This window comes from Rhagoletis zephyria, unplaced genomic scaffold (genome assembly GCF_001687245.7).
Source record: "Rhagoletis zephyria isolate East Lansing unplaced genomic scaffold, Rhagoletis_zephyria_1.1 Rzeph_scaffold_01171, whole genome shotgun sequence".
Classification (NCBI taxonomy): domain Eukaryota; kingdom Metazoa; phylum Arthropoda; class Insecta; order Diptera; family Tephritidae; genus Rhagoletis; species Rhagoletis zephyria.
In genome coordinates this window covers 67727-90860 of record NW_016158255.1, presented here as the reverse complement: position 1 = coordinate 90860, position 23134 = coordinate 67727, and the positions used below count along the sequence as shown (strand labels likewise).

Below are 23134 nucleotides of genomic sequence, written 5' to 3'. Positions count from 1 at the left end.
CGGAATCCACCAGGCTAAAAAATGGGAAATCTAGTTTTCTTGGAGCATTTTCAGCCTTCTTTCACAATAAAATAAAATAGTTCCTTTTACTCTTCATTGAAAAACTATTTGTAACGTAACAGTCTTTTTTACTAATTGAATTTTCAGGTAGGTTTTTTTTATTTATTTAGAGAGAGTTAGAGAGAAGTCGCATTTTGCAAGAAACAATGAAAGCTATTCAGCCTGTTATTGTCCCATAATTTAAATGTATGTATGTTCTTTCTAACTTTTATAGGAAAAATAAAAAAAACGATAATTATTTTATACTGCACTGGGCACGAAAGTGGCGACATTCTTCTGAAAAATTGTCTTCTAAGTAGATACGAAAATCATTTGTAATGCTTTGGCATTTACTTCAGCTTCCGACGTGACGTAATTTCATCAGGTTACCAATAAAATAAAATTCAATATGAAGTTCTTTAGACCTGGATGTTTTCACAACCATATAGTTTTTACAGGGTGACAGGTAACAAGATCAACGGAAATAACGTCAATTGACGCTATTTCGAATACTGGTGCGAAATAAAGTCAATTGACATTATTACCTTTTAAAAAGCGAAATAAAGTCAACAAAAATTTGGAAATGAAAGCGGCGCGACTCGGTGAGGCGCGAAGCTACGCAAATTTAATGTTTGAAAAGGGACGGCAAAAACACACTGGTGGTAAGAAGACATGCACTACCCAAAGTAAATATATGTAAGCTCTATATATTGACACTTAACCCGTAAAAGGTGACAGGTAACAAAATCAACGGAAATAAGGTCAATTGAAACAATTCCGCATACTGGTTCGAAATAAAGTGGACATAGTCGATGTATCGATGCATCGATGTTCTTGCAAACAACATCACAGTTTATTTAACCGTCATTCCAGTTTTTTCAATTGTACAAAAGAGAGAAGTGACTTTGACCAAAAAATTGTAAAGGCTCCTAAAAGTTCCACTAGGCACACGATGCATCGAAAAATATCGATGTACATTTCAACGCATANTTGACATTATTACCTTTTAAAAAGCGAAATAAAGTCAACAAAAATTTGGAAATGAAAGCGGCGCGACTCGGTGAGGCGCGAAGCTACGCAAATTTAATGTTTGAAAAGGGACGGCAAAAACACACTGGTGGTAAGAAGACATGCACTACCCAAAGTAAATATATGTAAGCTCTATATATTGACACTTAACCCGTAAAAGGTGACAGGTAACAAAATCAACGGAAATAAGGTCAATTGAAACAATTCCGCATACTGGTTCGAAATAAAGTGGAAATAGTCGATGTATCGATGCATCGATGTTCTTGCAAACAACATCACAGTTTATTTAACCGTCATTCCAGTTTTTTCAATTGTACTAAAGAGAGAAGTGGCTTTGACCAAAAAATTGTAAAGGCTCCTAAAAGTTCCACTAGGCACACGATGCATCGAAAAATATCGATGTACATTTCAACGCATCGAATCAAAGAAAAGCATCAATGTATTTTTGCCACTGACATCCCTAGTCTCTATCAACAATTCTTGGGAGAATTTTTTCTGTGGTGAGTTCGCCGGCATGTGTTTAAAACACTAAGTCCTCTATATTGTTCAATGCGAGCGCGAGCGCGAACGTGAACTTTTAATTTTGAGAAATATCGTCGTTATTACTCCACTTTTTGCAATAGTTAATATTTATATCAAAAGATTGAGAACTGAAATCTTCTCCTTATTTGGCGCTGTAACCGTCTAAGCGATTCTGACCGAGTTCAACAAAGCACGCCAGTCGTTTCTCTTCTTTGCCGACTGACGCCAATTGGAAATCCCAAGTGAAGCCAAGTCCTTCTCGACTTGGTCTTTCCATTGCAGTGGCGGCCTCCCTCTTCCTTTGCTACCACCAGCGGGTTCCGAGTTGAATACTTTCATAGCTGAAGCGGCGATGTCCATTCGAACGACATGGCCAAACCAGCAGAGCCGCTGCACTATATCCATGTGGTTGTAGGACTCATTCAGCTGATCTTTCCATCGTATGCGGCACTCGCCGTCGCCAGCTTACCTTCCCCAAAGCTTTCTTTCGAATACTCCAAGAGCCACCTCATCGGATGTTGTCATATACCAGCACAGGAATAATGAGTGACTTATAGTATGTACCAGACCCATTCGCTTTACTTCCTTACCCATCTTGAAAAAGCCAGACTACGCCAGAAATTGCACGCTCTTGTAGTAAATTTTTCCTGAGCTGTACAGTTCTGCAGCTCTTATCATCAGATTACAGAAATCACACGCCATCGCCGACTGGGGGCTCGGGCTCGTCTTCTCCACAGCTCTCAGTGCTGCTACTATTCTCTTTTCTTATTGCGTCTCGCTTCCCTCTTTAGCATCCTACAGCATTCGCATGTGAATGGAAAGTCTGGGCCTGTTCGAGGCACATAATAAAAGCGGCATTACTGCCGTACTGATGAAAAATGGCAACATTGTTGCAACTGCTCATTGCTAGAAATTCACACAGAACGCGATACTTTAATCATTCGCGGAACACTGCGGTTGTGATTGCAACTCGAACAAGCCCGCTACGTATTCAGCACGGCACGGTATATAGATTCAATTTAACAGATGTGTGTGAGCATGCAAAAGAATGCGAATGGAATTCTTTGCCTTTGTGAATCCGACATGTTCGCCATAGATTCATGTTCACGCTCGCATTGAGCTGTAGAGAAAGCTTTGCATTGGGCCTGTGCCAATCAGTAGCAAAGTTCCATAGTGAATAAACTTTTTAATATGGTGATTTTACATTTCTGCTGTGCCAATTCGTAACTTTTTACTGCTGGAAAGTTTTGACAGTTTTTCTGATGCAGAAGAAGTTTAGCAATTAAAATGCAGCAATTATATAAAAAATGGCTTTGCTGATTTTAACTCTTCTAAAACTGAGAGCCATTCATTTATTACACGTCTTAGCAATAATATTAGAACGAAAATCATTTCAAAACCGTCGGGTAGGTGTGCTTTATGCTGTAGAATTTTTCACTAGCCCTACTGGCTTGGCAATTTTTATTTACCTCATAATTGTCAAAAATTTACAATCCAGAATACTTTGCTATTAACAGGTCTATTCTGCACGTTACCGATGATTTTGAAATCGGAAAATTTTATTACCAAAAAATGTTACCAGTTCTTGTCACCGCGATTCTAGGTACGTTGGTAATGCAGTTAAAATATTCAGCAATTCAGCTATGAAGAATTGTGCAATTTCTAGCATTGTATATTTCACGGGGCAATACTTTGTTACCAGCTTATGAGATGGTAACAAAAATTACCGGTTACAAAAGTACACAGAATGCGAAAAGGGTTTAAAAATTGACAGGAACTTTATTTACCGGTTACAAACTTTTTATTACCAGCGCATAATAGACCTGTAATTGACCCTTAGTTATTAATTTGAGAATCCAAATTTTTTCGAATACACACTTGAGAATCATAATGTTCTAATTTGATTTTTTAAATGCTTTTTAGGCAAACCAATGTACTACATGGAAGCGCTTTTGGGTCAGTTTTCCAGTAAAAGTTCTGTAAAAATATGGGCAGCCTGCCCAGTATTTTTGGGTGAGTTATCAATTATGGGTATACATATTCACATACTTATATGAATTCCTGAACTCATATTTTCAATTGTACATAAATATTACACATATATGTATATGTACATGTATATTGCAGGTGTGGGCATCGGACAATCATTCGCGACGCTAGCAGTTTTAACATATTACTCAGCCTTGATAGCTCTTACTGTTTATTATTTTATTGCATCATTTCAATCGCCATTACCGTGGGCACTTTGTAGGGATGAATGGGGAGCAAATTGCGTAAGCTCCAGTGTTTTAAATAATGAAGATAACAATCAGACCGAAAGGTTGCAAAGCAGTTCTGAGCTGTATTTCAGGTTTGTCCTTTTTTATAATATTTTTATATATGTATGTATATAGATCAAAATTAACTTTATAAAATCGTACGTAGTAAAACTGTGCTTAGAGAACTTGAGGACATATCCGACGGCATTGGAGTACCTAGTTGGCGGCTAACATTAACTCTCTTGTTTGCTTGGATCGTCACTTATTTCATTATCATTAAAGGAATCCGAAGTTTGGGGAAAGTCGCATATTTTCTGGCAATATTCCCTTACGTAGTATTAATTACGTTACTTATAAGGTCAGTCACATTGGAGGGAGCCGGAGATGGCATTATATTTTTCCTAAAACCTGAATGGGATAAGTTATTATATATTAAGGTATGTATAGTATAATACACTACAACTAAACAAATTCTAAAGGTATGTATTAAGGGTCTATTTTAATTTTTGCAGGTATGGAAGGAAGCTGTTGTGCAGTGTTTCTTTTCTTTGGCTCTTTGCTTTGGCCCGATTGCGACATTTTCATCGCATAACCGTTTTCGGTATAATGTTTACCGGTAGTTATTCTCTGGACAGATGCACAAGTGTGTCTCGGTCGAAGTTCTTATTTAGTAATTTATTATTTTCCATTTGTCAGAGATTCTATGATAGTAACCACTTTGGACACTTTTACGTCTTTATTGGCTGGAATTACTATCTTCGGGATTTTAGGAAACCTGGCGCTCAACTTAAATGCTGACAACATTAGTGAAGTAGTACGTAGTGGCACTGGATTGGCCTTTATATCATATCCCGACGCTATTGCCCAGTTTCAGTTTGTACCTCAGGTATGTATGTATAAATGTATATACATATCGTCGATGTTTTTGCAAAACCGCCCATCGACCAATTGCAAAACCGCCTATCTTACGGCACTCAAATTTTATAGGAGAGCGAAAAAACGGTTTTTCTTTGAAGGCATTGCCTTGAGAGGCGGTATTTTCTCTAGCTATTATTTTAAAAATCTGTTGTTTTAATAACAATTATATGATTTTTATGCATAAATCTCGATGCCTGGAGTTCAGGGTTACCAAATCTCATTTTTGCCACACCGGCGATTTAGGAGGTTTTGCAAAAACATCGACGATATGTATTTACTATGCTTAAAAATTATATAGATAAGAAAGGAGATTATGACACTATTAGCTAACGTGCAATACTTTTTATGAATAGCTGACAAAAAAGACACTTGAGGTAATCACAATCCTGCGTTCATATTTATGTATGCTTGTAACCTTTTGGTCAGCTGATTTAGTTATGTGACATTTCGACCAGTAGTGCGATTCACTAACTTTTAACAAAGCGACTTGTCGAGTTGTAAGCTAGCAATTTTTGTTGTTTGCAGTAACGATTGTGAGATTCACTAACTGTGCTGCCGCTAATGGGCACAAATTCATTGCATATGCTAGGGGTGGGCAAGGCCGAGGCCGAAAAGAACCACATGTAAATACTAAATGCTACAAAGAGCCACAAAAAACCACAAAAAAAATTTTTTTTTTTTTAATAAAATTATTATTAGAAATGAAAAACATTAATTTTATCATTATTCTAATGTAGTAAGATAGATATTAAAGAAAATTCAAAAGATCCATTTGGTCAAATTTTCAAAATCTGGTTTTACGTCAGTTAAAGCCCTTCGAAACAGTTCTGTTCAATGTTGGTTAATCAATTATGAACGGTATTTTGAATTTACGAATTTCATTGTAGAGTACAAAGACTCACATACTTTGTTTATACCGACACATAAAGCGCTTTGACCCAGTTCGCTGTGATTCAAAACGGAGGCATAAACCATGGTACAATTATTACAGGTATTGTCTTTCCAGAGAGTTTTACTTCACATCGAAATTCGTGCTCCCTTATTTTCATTTTGACGCATTTCAATGTTGATCCTTTTACTTTTAGTTGGCTTCGCTTATTGTTTTCACTCAATTTATTAAAAAAAAAAATTTTAAAACAAAAGAAAAAACTTTTGAAATATAGTGAGAAATAAAAATTTTAAATTTGTTTGTTTAGTAAGCAAATNAAGAAAAAACTTTTGAAATATAGTGAGAAATAAAAATTTTAAATTTGTTTAGTAAGCAAATGTTTTTTTTCGGCTTTTGCAAATTGAATAAGTTCTCTGCAAGAAGGTTTGTTTACAAAAATACGTAAAGTATATGGTTCTTGGTGTATAGAAATGCCCCTTTTCCCTTACAGTAAACTTTTTGGTGGTGGTGTTGGGCAACAATGATGTTCTTCAAATATGGCAGATCGGAATATGCGCTCTCTGGGAAGACAATACCTTTAGTAATTGTACCATGGGCATAAACCAACTTTCAATACGCTCAGAAATTCAAAAGTGTGTTGACTCGAATTTTTTTAAAATCGCTCTTTTATTTCTCACATCGGTTAGAAAACAGGTATAAACACATCATTCATTTGACGCGAAGTGAAAAATATACAGCCCGTTTTAAAATTTAATCATTATTATAACAAATTTGAATTCTTGTTCGCTTCCATTTCGGTCCACCGCGCAAATTATTTATTAAAGAAATATGGAATAGGTAAAAATAACAACTTTTGTTTCCTTTTGAATACGGTTTCAGCGAGTGCGCGGAAATTACACCGGTATAAACGCCTGAAGGAAATATGTGTGGAGTCAAATCGGGTTTTTGTTAATGCGGTTCTCTCGTAAGTATAAACAAGGTACTAGTTAAACGTTGTACCAAAAATTGAAAATATACGGCACGCAGCTGTTTTCAACAGAGGAATTTTAAATCTAGTACTTGACGGAATTCAAGTAGTTGCCGGAATTCAAGCAATGGCAAGGCTTTATGTTGCATTTCCAGTGCCTTATCTTCTTTTAATTCCAAAAACTCAAACGCTTCTTCACTTTTCATAAAAAGGAGTATTTCGGATATTGTAAATTCATCCTAAATTATGTTACATAAAAAAGGATTTATGAAGTATGAAACGTACATTTAAATAATTTCAAATCGGCAAATCTTTTTTCAAAATCTGCTTTTAAATCATGTAGTTCTGCGGCATAGGGGTCCAATTTATCTTCTTTTANCGCATTTCAATGTTGATCCTTTTACTTTTAGTTGGCTTCGCTTATTGTTTTCACTCAATTTATTAAAAAAAAAAATTTTAAAACAAAAGAAAAAACTTTTGAAATATAGTGAGAAATAAAAATTTTAAATTTGTTTGTTTAGTAAGCAAATGTTTTTTTTCGGCTTTTGCAAATTGAATAAGTTCTCTGCAAGAAGGTTTGTTTACAAAAATACGTAAAGTATATGGTTCTTGGTGTATAGAAATGCCCCTTTTCCCTTACAGTAAACTTTTTGGTGGTGGTGTTGGGCAACAATGATGTTCTTCAAATATGGCAGATCGGAATATGCGCTCTCTGGGAAGACAATACCTTTAGTAATTGTACCATGGGCATAAACCAACTTTCAATACGCTCAGAAATTCAAAAGTGTGTTGACTCGAATTTTTTTAAAATCGCTCTTTTATTTCTCACATCGGTTAGAAAACAGGTATAAACACATCATTCATTTGACGCGAAGTGAAAAATATACAGCCCGTTTTAAAATTTAATCATTATTATAACAAATTTGAATTCTTGTTCGCTTCCATTTCGGTCCACCGCGCAAATTATTTATTAAAGAAATATGGAATAGGTAAAAATAACAACTTTTGTTTCCTTTTGAATACGGTTTCAGCGAGTGCGCGGAAATTACACCGGTATAAACGCCTGAAGGAAATATGTGTGGAGTCAAATCGAGTTTTTGTTAATGCGGTTCTCTCGTAAGTATAAACAAGGTACTAGTTAAACGTTGTACCAAAAATTGAAAATATACGGCACGCAGCTGTTTTCAACAGAGGAATTTTAAATCTAGTACTTGACGGAATTCAAGTAGTTGCCGGAATTCAAGCAATGGCAAGGCTTTATGTTGCATTTCCAGTGCCTTATCTTCTTTTAATTCCAAAAACTCAAACGCTTCTTCACTTTTCATAAAAAGGAGTATTTCGGATATTGTAAATTCATCCTAAATTATGTTACATAAAAAAGGATTTATGAAGTATGAAACGTACATTTAAATAATTTCAAATCGGCAAATCTTTTTTCAAAATCTGCTTTTAAATCATGTAGTTCTGCGGCATAGGGGTCCAATTTATCTTCTTTTACATGTGCAATATTTTTTCTAGCCATGGAAAATGATGAAATATTCTTTTTTTTTGAGATCATGTATAAAAATATGTAGATTAGCTTCAAAACTTAAAATAATTTGCGACAAATTAAAAACTTTTTTATTGATTCCTTGTAGAGAAAAATTCAAGTTTTGCAAATGTTCCATCATATCGGCTAAGAACAGAAAGCCAAGTTTCATTATCCAATTGCGGGTAATGTTCCGATCTCAATTTCCGTATGTGTATATATAAAAGGAATAAAATAAAAAAACAGCACAATGGAAAAGAATATCCAGCAAAGAAATATATATTTTAAAAAGTAAAAAGAGCCAAAATATTCTAAGCACATTTTGGCTCTTTTTACTTAAAAAAACACATTTCTTTGCTGGACACTCTCTTCCATTGTGTTGTTTTTTTTATTTTATTCTTTGTATATATATACACATACGGAAATTGAGATCGGAACATTACCCGCAATTGGATAATGAAACTTGGCTTTCTGTTCTTAGCCGATATGATGGAACTTAACTTAACAACAAAACTTAAATTTGTCTCTACAAGGAATCAATAAAAAAGTTAACAAGCCACAATAACGTTGACAAATACATAGTTTAGGAAGAGCCTGCCTGAAACTATACAAAAAAGCAAATAAGCAAATGGATGTATAGAATTGACAACAACAACCACGCTGTCGAGTTTAAATAGCGGCAAATCAGCTGCACTTGATAGTAGTTGGTTGAATAAGGAAAATGAATNAAAAAGAAGTCTGATGAGGAGATGTGGTGATCTCCGAAATAGTGCTATAACTTCTACCGCTTAGACTTTGTTGCTTTTTCAATTTTTCCTAATAAACAATCGTGGTACAAAGCTCAATAAAAATATTAAAAATAAAAAAGTTTTTAATTTGTCGCAAATTATTTTAATGAATGAAAATTGGCTCTCTGACTTATGTTTTTTACCGANACTTGGCTTTCTGTTCTTAGCCGATATGATGGAACATTTGCAAAACTTAAATTTGTCTCTACAAGGAATCAATAAAAAAGTTTTTAATTTGTCGCAAATTATTTTAATGAATGAAAATTGGCTCTCTGACTTATGTTTTTACCGGTATGATGGAACATTTGGAAAACTTGAATTTGTCTCTATAAGGAGAGAATAGAAATGTTTTTGATTTGTCGCAAATTATTTTAAGTTTTGAAACTTAGCTACGTCTTTTTATTCATGATCTTTAAAAAAGAATATTTCATCATTTTNAAAAATAAAAAAGTTTTTAATTTGTCGCAAATTATTTTAATGAATGAAAATTGGCTCTCTGACTTATGTTTTTTACCGATATGATGGAACATTTGGAAAACTTGAATTTGTCTCTATAAGGAGAGAATAGAAATGTTTTTGATTTGTCGCAAATTATTTTAAGTTTTGAAACTTAGCTACGTCTTTTTATTCATGATCTTTAAAAAAGAATATTTCATCATTTTCAATGGCTAGAAAAAAATATTGCACACGATTTAAAAGCAGATTTTGAAAAAAGAGTTGCCGATTTGAAAATATTTAAATGTACGTTTGCATACTTCATAAACCCTTTTTTATGTAATATAATTGAGGATGTATTTACAATATCCGAAATACTCCTTTAATTAAAAGAAGATAAGGCACTGAAAATGCAACATAAAGCTTTGCTATTGCACATTAGGTCAAATGATTACTTTTTCTGTGCGAAATTAATAGCAGCTAGAATATTGCATTATTTTAATGTAAAAAGATGGAAAACGTTAAAACAAGTGTAAAGGCAGTAAATAAAATGTTAAACAGACTTGGCTTTCGTAAAACAGAACTTACTGCTTTTTTGTATGTTCAAATGATGAGTATATGTTTTAGGTATTACTCAAAAACATTGTCCAATTAGCTTGGTTTTGACACAAGTTATTTTCTTATCATACACAACCCGCTCCTCTTTAAAATGAGCTATATAATAAAATAAGTATGGTCACATGTACATAAATGGTTTCTTCTAGCGATTAGTTATAGCATTATCGAAATTCCTAAATTAAAAAAAGAAAAATATTTACTACATGTCTCGCAGATATGTCTTGAGGAGAGATTCCTAAAGCAGTTTGTCTTCATAAATCACTTCATTTTCACTTGAGGTTTCAGTATTTCCAAATTCTCCACCGATATTATCTATTTATATTCAGAATACAAATGCTGCTTTGTGACACATTTACCGAAAATCGCTGGTAACTTCCTGAAAAGAATACGAATGTTTATATAACTAATTTGTTAAAAGAATGTTCAAAGCTCTATTCACTTTGAGTAAAAAAAATTGGAAATTTCAGTCCGTAAGTTCTCTCAAGGATTTGCCTTTTTGCGAAGGCGCTAGTGTATTTGTAACATAGCCTCGGCTACGCTACAGGAGATGAAATATAATGCAAATTGGGGCTGCTATTTTTTTTTTGGTATCACATACTTCCATTTTCACTATTTATCACCATTAAAATGGATTATTTATCACCAAAAAATGTTGGAGATATTTTTGGAGATAGCTAAAAATTCGGAAAAAGGTTGGCTATCCTATTTTAGCACTTTAGCGATAGCGAAAGTTAGAATCCGGCTGATGGTCGACACAGTTGGCTTTTTGATTTCGAAAAGAACCTCATCAGCAAGAAACGCAATGTTTTCAGATATAAATATTTTAGCATCCTTTCCAAATTGTTTCCCATAATTTTCATATTTATTTGATAAATAATTGCAAAAAATACGCGTTTTTTTCTTCTAAGAGTTTCATGGAACTTTCGCAAATATCAGCAGCACCAAATTTTTTTTCAACATGGTTGACAACCGAAAAAGGCTTTTCTTTTTTCGAACATCCAATCAGCCAAACTTCAAACAACTTGCCTTTTGTGATAGCATGATAGCCCACAAAAAACCTTTTTTCATGAAAACGGCTAAAAACGGCAAATTAAGTAAAATAAATTGAACTCATTACATCTTAATTTATCCATTTCCGATTCCATTTTGTTTGCCGAAAGTTAACAAAATTGTAAAAGCTTACATAAAATCATAAATTGAAATAAATCAGAAAAATTTTTGAGGTTATGCAAATAAGTCAGTTTTTTGCAAACAAATGATAAAAAGTCACTTTTTTAAATTGGGACATAGGTTCTCACTTAGATATAGTTTTTTTCCCCATTTAAAATTTTCCTTTAGTTATTCGAACTTTACAAAAACAATGCACTTGAAATTTACAAAATAAACCGGTTGCGCAAACAACGTATCAATAACGTTTTGAAAGTGTAACTTTGGTTTATTGCTGTATAACGGTGTTTTTTATTTTACAAAAACTAAGTGAAGAGTCTGTTATTTTGGAGTATTCTCTACAGAATGGCAACAAAAAATAATGTAAAACTGCCTTTACGAAATTGGACTTTCGCACAGCCAAATGTATCATTTGACCTAATGTGCATTGCTTGAATTCAGCTGCGTGCCATATAATTTGAATTTTTGGTACAACGTATAACGCTAGGCGCACATAGCATCCGGTAGGCCGACCGATTTCGGCCGAACAATTTGACCGTCCGAACTGATGCGCACACTAAACCAGATAGTTTTCATTTCATTTTGTAAGCAGTGCAATATTTTGATAAATTTTAATTGACATACTCTAACAGCCAGTTTCACCAAACTTTTTAAGTGGAAATTAACTTTAATTAAATTTTTTATTTAATTCTCATTTACAGCCAGTTTCACCAAACTTTTTAAGTGAAAATTAACTTTAATTAAATTTTTTATTTAATTCTCATTTAAATTATTTTCAGTTTCAATAAGCTATTTATTTAAGTGAGTAAAAAGTGGTTGTGAAACAGACTAGGCCAGCGAAAGCTTTCATTTGTACTGAGAGCTTTTAAAAGCTTTGGCACGCTGTGTTGTAATAGCAGGGCTGGTATACAAGTAAGCAGCAGATACACAATGATCAGGTGATTAAACGTGTAACACCTCTGAGATTGGTTATTCAGACTTAATTTTTATTTAAGTGAAGAGCATAGGTCACTTAAATCAAAATTAAAAACAAATTAAAATGGATTGGTGAAACAGAAATTTCGAAAATCTAACTTAAATGAATCTGGTGAAACTGGCTGTAAACATGTGATTGTATAGGTAATTTTCTTGTTTTGCACCCGATAAGTTAATTTTTCGCAGTCCATTTTGGTAATTTTAACCTGACATCGGACGAGAAAAACGGACGGACGGACGTCAACGGCCGATGTCGGTTCGGTTATTGGTTTATGTGTGAGAGCGGTCATATAATCACAAGTTTATTCATATCGCCCGCATATAGCCTATATCGGCCGAGCACAATTGGGCCGAAGCCGGCTGCAGTGTGCGCGTAGCGTAACTGTTACCTTGTTTATACCGACACATAAAGCGCTGTGACTCAGTTCGGTGTGATTCAAAACAGATGCATAAACAAAATTGCATACGCGTTGAAATTGAAAAGTGTATTGACTCGAACTTGTTTTCAAATCGGCTTTTTATTTTTCACATCGGTTAGAAAACCCCGTATAAACGAATAATTCATTTAACGCGTAATCAAAATTGGGTGCGTTTTTCTTTATACAGCTCGTTTTTAATTGTATTTATAAGGACTGAGGAATAACCGTTAGAAAGAAATATGTGTTGAATCAATTCTGTTTTTTGTTAATGCGGCTTTGTCGTAGCTATAAACATGGTATGTAAGTCTTTGTACTCTGCAATGAATTTCGTAAAGTCAAAATACCGTCCACAATTAGTTGCATTCGAGTACCTGATAATTATTAAAAGTTATAAAACTATCAGCTTTTTGTGTTCGCGTACGCAAAAAACTTGCAAAGTAGGGGAAATTGAGAGAGCAAAATGACATTTCATTTCGAGGGAACGCTGCTAGTTTCTGCTGAAAAATTTTAGCAAACACCAATTGCCAACAAAAAACAGCTGATAAAAAACAACTGGTTGGAATTTANGTAGGGGAAATTGAGAGAGCAAAATGACATTTCATTTCGAGGGAACGCTGCTAGTTTCTGCTGAAAAATTTTAGCAAACACCAATTGCCAACAAAAAACAGCTGATCAAAAACAACTGGTTGGAATTTACGCAAATCCCTAAATTTAATTTGATGGTTTGGAAGTTAAAATAGTAAAATGCGACTAATTAAACTTGTAAGAAGTAAGTAATTATTCGTTTAGTCAGTCAACTATGTCAGGATAAGACTTCGAAATTTGTTTTCTTACGTTTTCAATTGTATACTTTTGAATGTAAACCAAATTTCTATCAGCTGTTCGTCTAACTTACAAGTTTCTGCAAATTTTCTGTTCGCGTACTATTGTGGATATTTTTCTCTCGTGAGAGAATAGATGACATTTTCCGGAATTTTGCTGTTGGAAATTTTTTACTGGAGATTTTAAACGAACGTACCTATTGACTAACCAACATTTAACAAAACTGTTACGAACGGCTTTAACCGACGTAAAACTAGATTTTGAAAATTTAGGCAAAGGGATCTTTTTAATTTTCTTTAATATCTGTCTTACGTCCATTACAATAATAATAAAATTAATGTTTTTCATTTCTAATAATAATCTAATAAAATTTTGCTTTTGTTTTTTTTTTGTGGTTCTTTGTAGCATTTAGAATTTACATGTGGCTCTTTTCGGCCTCGGCCTTGCCCAGTAGAGCTCTTGTTAATCGACTAACCGATTAATCGGTTAATCGAATAGAAAAAGTTGTTTCAAAAAATAATCGAATACCTTTAATCGATTAACCGCTCACTTTCGACTAACCGTTCATAATCGACTAGTTGTTTTCATTCGATTACTTGACAGATTCGACTATTCGAATAGTTGTTTTGTTTCAATATTTCATAAGTTTTGCGGTTGATAGGCTTTGAATATTTATAGTACCAAAAATGGTGTGGTACCGCATGAATTATGATGGAGATGAATACGTGACTTATAGCAAAATTCAAAGTGCATCCATCACCTTCATAAACTCATGGAATCCAGGCACGAGAAATGGTCTCTTGGCGCTCGTTTGAAATAGTTTCGCCATCTTCGTTTTTTCTTCTACGCTTGAAACTTTTTGCCGGGCTTGGTTCGGCACATTCACTTTGGCTACATCTGTGGTCCTGGGGAGGATAAACTATGGAAAATTACCACTTAGTAGTTCGTTAACATAAACATACATTTCCAGGTCCTGCTCCTTGTTCTTTTTACGAATGGCCTTCAAATGGGTTGCCAAAGACGATGTCGAATTATTATAGGCCATATTTTGTCCACATATTGTACACTTGACTTCTTTTCCACCTTCGGAGTTAGAAAAGAAGTTCCACACCCAGCTACGCTTACGTAAACTCATTTTGGATAAAGCAAATGTTTGGTTTTGAAGTGAGAAAAAATTTGTATTTAAACATTTTTCACTATTCGAATAATGACAGTTAATCAATTGCACGACTAGTCGAAGATAATTCCATGTGTAAAGAAGACTAAAACTTAGACTGAAATTGAAACAAAACTGCTACAAAACTGTATACCCGAAAATCTTATAAAGATTCTGACTAAAAAGTTCGAAATCTTGGTGAACATTTTTTTTTTAAGTTTGATTGATTTTTGTGAATTTTAAGCAACTTTGAAACTTTTATTTATGTGGTTTCTGTTATACAGGGTGTCCCAGAAGTAACCTGCCAAACTTTAGGGGAAGGTAGGTGGGGGGTGAGCTCTCTGATAAACAAAAAATTTTCTGGTAAAAGTGTTACCGATTTTGAAATATTTAAATTTTTTTTAATTAAAAAAAAATCGTGCCTTTTCATGTATTTTCTTTAACTGCATCTACAAACCAGGCTATACGTAGTAAATTTTTTATGTAAAATACTTCCAGATAGTTGCTTCTCCATACTCAAATGCAATGTAGTTAAAATATATTAAGGAACCATCATAAAATTAGGACTATTTTGGGATTTTTAACTTTTTGATATTTTCTTCCCCAACTTTGACTATCTCTGGTGAAAAAAAATGTACTGAGCTATAACTTTACATTACATAAAAAAATTGCTCATTTAATAAAGATTTCAGAAAGGTGCCACACTTACTGTTTTGAATAGAAAAAAAAAATTATAGCCGCTTTTGTGGGTAAAGGACTGAGACACGCTAGAATGTATTTAATAGATTTAAATTGAATTTGCTCTTGTTACCGTCAAATGACATGCTAAATAGTACAAAGGTACATAATTACTTGCTCTTGACATTATTTTATGTTACTTACCGGAATTAGTGAAAGTGGATTTTGTGAAATTGGACCCTTCGAACATTGTGTTATTAATACTATGACAGAGAACACGCAGTATACGTCGCATGAATATGCGGATATTCACCTAATTTACGGTGAAGCTTGCGGTAATGCCAGAGCTGCTCAAAGACTCTATGCAGAGCGATACCCCAATCGTCGACATCCGGGTCGAGAAGTATTCGCCCGGACCCATAGAGAAATATATGAAGGTAAGTGATTTTTACACCTTTCTTGTTTGCTTGCTTGTTAACTATAATTTTTCACTTTTTTAAGGTCGCATACCTGGAAGGCGTGGCGGCGAAACAGGACGTCCTGCAATGGTAGATGTTGAAGTTGTGTTAGAGGAAGTGGAACTAGGTCCACCGACTTCAGTGAGAATGATAGAAAGACGGACGGGAATACCAAAAACTACAGTTCACAAAGCTTTAAAAGACCATCGATTTCATCCCTACCACATTCAACGTGTTCAGGCTCTACAGGAAAGAGATTACCTGTCGAGGGTTAGATTTTGCCGTGAAATGTTGCGAATGCATGCATCAGACCCCAACTTTTTTAATAAAATAATTTGGAGCGATGAATCATCATGCAAACGTGATGGTTATTTTAATTTACATAACCTTCACAGTTGGCAGATAGACAATCCTCACGAAATGAGAGAAGCTCGTTCGCAGTACCGGTACAAAATAAATTATAGGTGCGGTATTTTTAATTGTCAGATATTGGGACCTGTGGAACTGCCGCCAACGCTCAACTCTCACAGTTATTTAGAGTTCCTTCAGGAACGGCTTCCAACTCTTTTGGAAGATGTACCCTTAAACCTGCGGCGAAGACTATGGCTGCAAAATTACGGGTGCCCTGCTCACTACGGGCGTGAAGTAAGAGCTCATTTAGACGAAACTTATCCTCGCCGATGGATTGGACGATACGGGCCAATCACGTGGCCCGCTAGATCGCCAGACCTGAATCCATTAGATTTTTTCTACTGGGGCTGTCTTAAGGACAAAATTTATTCAAAAACAATTCAAAACGAAGAGCATTTGCGGGAACAAATAAATGGAGCTGCTACTGAGATAGCCCAATTGAGTTTAAGATCCCTAAAAGCGTCATTTCTTAAAAGGTGCCGGGCTTATATTAAAGTAGAATAAATAAATTTTACTTCAAACTCATGTATATTTTATTTCACGTGAACCCATCCTTCACAAAAAATATTGATAGATATAGCCCTTGTTATAGACTCTAGTCCGAATTCCGGTAAGTAACACAAAATAATGTCAGGAGCAGGTAATAATGTACCTTTGTACTATTTAGCATGTCATTGGTCAGTAACAAGAGCAACTTAAATTTAAATCTATTAAATACATTCTAGTGTGTCTCAGTCGTTTGCCCACAAAAGCGGCTATAACTCTTATTTTCTATTCGAAACAGTAAGAGGTGCACCTTTCTGAAATCTTTATCAAATGAACAATTTTTTTATGTAATGTAAAGTTATAGCTCAGTACATCTTTTTTCACCAGAGATAGTCAAAGTTGGGGAAGAAAATATCAAAAAGTTAAAAATCCCAAAATAGTCCTAATTTTATGATGGTTCCTTAATATATTTTAACTACATTGCATTTGAGTATGGAGAAGCAACTATCCGGAAGTATTTTACATAAAAAATTTACTACGTATAGCCTGGTTTGTAGATGCAGCTAAAGAAAATACATGAAAAGGCACGATTTTTTTTTAATTAAAAAAAATTTAAATATTTCAAAATCGGTAACACTTTTACCAGAAAATTTTTTGTTTATCAGAGAGCTCACCCCCCACCTACCTTCCTTTAAAGTTTGGCAGGTTACTTCTGGGACACCCTGTATAGTAGATGCAACTATTAAAAATAAAATTATTATAAATAAATAATTACACATAAGTAGCAGACAACATATTTTTGAATTTTGCTGCTATATTTTACTCGCAGCTGTAAATAAAAAGTTTGCAAAAAACATTTAACATGAAAAAGATTGTTAATAATAAAAAAGATCACTGTATGCACATTTTGTACATCTTCTTCTTCTTCTTACATAGGAGTGAAAATCTCTCAAGTGGGCCACCCAAAATTGGACGGTCAAGATTTTTTCGCACAAATCACTTTATTCGGTTTACAACCATAAAAAAATATATAATTTGAGCAATTTTGCAAAGTTCGAAGATTTACAAGAGTTATTGTTATTAACTTTTTTTTTTTGATGAATTCAGTAATTATTTATTATCCACTGATTCATAGCATGTAACTTGCTGATTTTTTCCACGATAATAATTAATTAGGCACGCTTTAGCCTGATTGTTTAAATTTTTTGAAATAATCATTATTTTGTACAAAATTTTTAATTAAAAAAAAATATATAAACAAATGGAAATATTTATTACTTCTCGATCAGATTTTTTAATCGTTTACATTGAATGTCAATCCTTATTCTATAATACATTATTTAAAAGAAAAAAAGACACGGAAACTTGCACGGAGTCGCTAGTTATTAATTTCTTTCGCTCCTGCCACGGGTGCTTTTGCTTTCATGCCGCGTGCCGCGCGGACTCGCAGCGAGCGTGGTGCAACCAGAGAACGCAAAAAAAGAAAATTTATTTATAAACATAAGCACAGATTATTTAGTAAAATCTTTTTTAAAGTTGTATACATAAATATGTACCAGGGATGTTGCGAATGTGGAATTTTAGACATCCGCGGATACGAATGCGGATGCGGATGTTTAAGCGCTAACATCCGCGGATGCGGACGCGAATGCGGATGTCAAGTATTTTTATACCCGAGCGCACTTGTGCACAAGGGTATTATAAATTTGTTCACATAACGATTGTTTGTAACAGGCAAAACCAATCGAGATAGATATAGACAAATATATACATAAATGATGAGAATGGAAAGAGACATCGCTTAAGCGGTGACTGTCTGTCCGTCCGTCCGTCCGTCCGTCTGTGCACACCATAACTCGAGTACAAATTGAAATATCTTAACGAAACTTGGTATGTGTACTTCTTTTGAGCGTTGGACGGATGGTATTGAAAATGGGCAAAATCGGACGGTAACCACGCCAACCTCCCATATAACGGTAGTTTTGAGAAATGCGAAAACTGCGATATTTTAGTAACTACCGAAGTTTATTCACTCAAAATTAATATTTACAATCATTTATAGGCGAAAAATAAGAATATTATAAATTTTTGGAAAATGGGCGTAGCCACGCCCACTTATGTTTACATGTGTATATCTTGGGAATCGCTCCACCAATTTCTCCCAAACTTGGCACAGTGGTTGGCCTTCACAAAACACACCAAACGGCTTTAAATTTAGAAAATCGGATAATAACCACGCTCACATCCCATATAACGGTAATTTAGAGAAATACGAAAGCTTCTATAAATCAGTAAATACTGAAGCTAATTTATTCAAAACTGATTTTTGCAATAATTCTTTAGCAAAAAATAGGCTTATAATTACGGTGACCATCCGTTCTGTTTTTTGCAGGACCGTACTGTTTTTCAAAGGTCGGTCCTGCGTAGTTTTTCAAACCTAAAAAACCTGAAAATGTACTGATTTTTTCCAAGTGTCCTGCATTTGTCCCGCATTTTATTCGTTATTTTAAAATTATCGGACAATGGATGGATTTTTTCAAAAAAGTGTTTTTTGGTACTTTTCGTAGCTTTTCTTCAATATCTCATGAAAAAATCTCCCAATCAACGTAAGCGACTTACAGCTCGAAGGGTACTGATGGGCCTCTTACCAAAATATATAACTTGTGGCGACTTCAATGAAAATTATTAGTGCTACAGGCGACCATTTGCATTTTGTCGTCAAAGTCGAAAAAAGTGAGAGTTTCAATCAAATACGCAGTTTTATTTGATTATTTTTTTCATTAGTTTAAAAATTCGATAAATAATATATATCATTACAGTAAATTTTTAGCCAAAGATAATGAAAATCGGATTAGAAATGTAGATGCTATGAAGGGCAATCTGCACAAATTATACATTTTTGTAAAGGGCACATAAATACCTTTGTAACTCGTCGTTTACGTCGATTCATGACATCGATTTTTGACAAATAACTGCGAAAAGTGCCAAAAAACAAAAAAAAGGGTATTGTTTTCGTTTTTAATGACTCAAAATTTGCCTATAAAACAATCTTTTAAAGACTTTCACTTTTCGTGTAAGCTATTGTTAAGCGACTTCCAAAAAAGGAGGAGGTTATCAGGTCGTCGGAATATTTTTTTTTTTTTTTATGTATGTTACCGCATAACTTTGCACCACGTCAACCGATTTAATAATTCTTTTTGCAACGGAAAGGTAGTGTCTCAGAGGTGGTCCCATACTAAATTGGGTCATGAAATATATAGATATATATATATTTTTTTTAAGTCGGGTTTTTTTTTTGCTAAAAATTACTTGTAATTATAATGTGTTTTACTATACTTTTATAAATATTCATGTAAAACAAGATTAATATCGATGAAGAAAACGTGATTCGTTTTTAAAGTTTAAAATGTATTAAGAATTTAGAATCATAAATACTCTTTTGATATTTTTATACTACGTAAATATATGTAGGCATATTTTTGAAAAATTGTCCTTCATTTTAAATCCATATTTATGGTCACCGTACTTATAATAAAAGGTTGGAAAATGGGCTTGACCCCGCATACTTATAACCACATATGTGTATCTCGGTAACCGCTCTATCAATGTGTACCAAACTCGGTATGATTATTGTGGTTGTCACATAAAGGCAAAACGTTGAAAGTTTTGAAATCTGTTTGAAACTTTGATATTTCAAAATTTAAGGAAGCTAATTTTACCCAAAATTTATACTAACAACAATCCCTTGAAAAGAAGTAACATTATTATGGAATTTTGGAAAATGGGTGTGGTGCCGCCCACATATATCTATATAAGTTTATCTCATTATATCTAACTGAACGTTCTATCGAAGATGTTTGAAATAGACGTAAAACCACCACTGCCTACCATGTAGCGGCAGTCTTCGGAAAGGTGAAAAAAAAACTATATTGAATACTTGCGCCGGGTATTTAATGTTCGGCTCCACCCGAACTTAGACTTTTTTTACTAGTTAAGAAATAATTTAGGTAAGTAAATTAGGTAATTTAGTTAAATAAAAATGGAAAGGTTAGGTATTTTTAATAATGTTTTTTTTTAAGTATTTGAATTTGAAAATTGAAACATAGTATTCAATAAAAAGTTTTTAAAGGGTCGTAAATCAAACCTGCGCCACTAAATAACTACTCGCTCGAGGCGACAAACTTGAAAAACTTGAAACTTGACAAAATTGTAAATTCTTTTCGATTGACGCTGCACCAGTCGAGAGGACTTGCAGTTATATCTATTTTTTTTTATTGCGGTGCAATAATTCTTTTTTGGGAATTGCATCGGTCTGCAAATGTCGTATGTATGCTCCTGACTTTCATCTTCGCAATCTAGTATCATGGAAAGATCGTTGATTAAGCACCGTTGTTTACCAAAGAATTCTTCATTCTCATTCTTTTGGTTGTTTCTGAATGTGGAGAACCAGTAACGTCAACAGCGTTTTTCGATTTTTGTTTTTGTAATTCATTTTTGATCCTTTCTTCTGTGACTGGCCAGATATACGTTTTATCATTGCACTTGCATAATATTCCAGGGACCGAAAATAACAGTTATTTTTTGGACTAATATTTTTTATTCCGAAAGTTTTTTCTGGATAATAAACAAACAGCTTATCAAAATTAAACAAATTTGGTATCATGTGAAAGAGGACTGAAATCGCTTTTAAACAGAAATAACGAACGAAGGTTACCACCTCTATTTACATGTATTTTTTTATATCATTTAATACTAAAGAAATTCATATACCTGACCCAAGGTTTGTTCTATGGTAGTTAATTATCATTTTTTATTGAAATATTTTTCAATAGGTGACTTTGCTTGTTTAGACATTTCAGTTTTAAAGTTATTTAAGTCCTCTTTCATTTGATACCAAACTTGTTTAATTTAAATAAGCGGTTTGTTTATTGTCCGGAAAGGACTTTTAGTGGGGAATAAAAAATATTTGGCCAAGTTTAACTCGTAAAGAAAATAACTGTTACTTTCGGTCCCTTCAATATTCGCATTCGCAAAAGATCCGCATTGATTATTGCGAATGCGAATATTAAAATTAATGCGGAAGCTCCGCGGTTGCGAATGCTAATGCGAATATTCGCAACAACCCTGGTATGTATATGTATATGTAGATATGGGAAAATTTGCTAAATAAAGAATAGAGGTCGGTCCACATACCTACAAATTTGGCGTTGCGTTGGCGTCGAAATTCAATGCAATTTGGCAACGCTGACGCCAACAGAAAGCAGAAAGATCGCGTGTGTCGGTCGTCAGCTGTTGCAAATAAATCAAATTATGTTAAATATTTTTGCATTTTAATCGAGTAAGGACAAGAAATATTATTTTCATGCAATTATTGATATGAAATATTAATTTATTTATCTGTCGGTTCAGTGGCCAAAGCGTTCTCTGCCAAGTTTCATTGTAGAAACGTGCGTACGCAACGCCAAAGTTGTAGGTATGTGGACCGGCCTCTATTCTTTGTTTACGAAAATTTTCCCATATCTACATATACATATACATAAATACATATGTCCTTGAACAACCATCCACAAATACATTTTTTCACCAAGGATTATATTTCGTTCAGGTATACAGCATAACTGTTCAGGTATACATACGGTGACCACAAATATGTTTTGAAAATGCAGGACAATTTTAAAAAAAAATTACGTACATATAATTGCGTATTCATACATATATGGCTCATTCCATCTCAAATCACCCAGGCCGGGGGAAAGTGAATTTAAGTTTGCGATAAAACTCACAGGGATTGTTCCTTGAACAAATTAAGGAGACACGCATTTTTTTCTTTTTGCTCAGAAATGCGAATTTTTCGAATAATGAATTTTTTTCTTTTTGAGTACGAACGCTTCTTTTTCCTCTCTTAATAGCAACTTTTGATGAAATCGTTTATAACTGCCGCAAAAAAGCAAGGATTTTAACGATTTTTTTTAAATTGCAGATATTGATCTACTGAATCGATCTAGTGAACTAAACATCAGTAATTGTTTATTAGTAATTAATTATTGTTTATAAACAAAAAATTGTTTTTTTCAAATTGATTTTTTTCTAATTGCCACATCTTTCTTTTCTCTCAAACTTTTTTGCCTATTAGGAAATAGTATAAACTATTTTCAGTACGAGTAGCAATATGCTAAAATTCGTCATTTTCGAGTTATGATTTTTTTTCTGAAAATGCACTTATATGATGCTAACAGATTTTCGTGCCAGTTGAGGGCCCAAAAATTGTTGCCCACTATGACAAAATTTCTTTGCTGGAAATTTTTTGAGGTTGCCCGATCAGAGCCAAAAGTTTTTCCCAATTGGGCCCTAATTTTGACCCTATTGGGGCCCAATTAGCGATTTGCCCAATCTACCGAAGATTTCCCCAACCAGTGCTCACAATTTGCTCAAAGTGAACATACATACGCAATTAAAACGTTTTTATCGATAAAATCACACATACACACATCAAAATTCCCTACGAAAAAAAATATTTTTTAATTTTTTTCTTGAAAAATTTTCCACATACAGATTTTTTGATTAAAAAAAA

At 33.8% G+C, this 23134-nt stretch overlaps 1 protein-coding gene across 1 annotated transcript in view; it reads left to right on the top strand.

Moving 5' to 3' along the window:
• LOC108363032 (sodium-dependent nutrient amino acid transporter 1-like) overlaps window positions 1-23134 on the top strand; it is a 117695-nt gene that overhangs the window by 57660 nt on the left and 36901 nt on the right. Inside the window, exons 4-8 of the mRNA XM_017616231.1 lie at window positions 3514-3603; window positions 3718-3940; window positions 4015-4285; window positions 4361-4464; window positions 4545-4734. Of these exons, the coding sequence (XP_017471720.1) occupies window positions 3514-3603; window positions 3718-3940; window positions 4015-4285; window positions 4361-4464; window positions 4545-4734 (878 nt within the window). The remainder of the gene's footprint in view (window positions 1-3513; window positions 3604-3717; window positions 3941-4014; window positions 4286-4360; window positions 4465-4544; window positions 4735-23134) is intronic.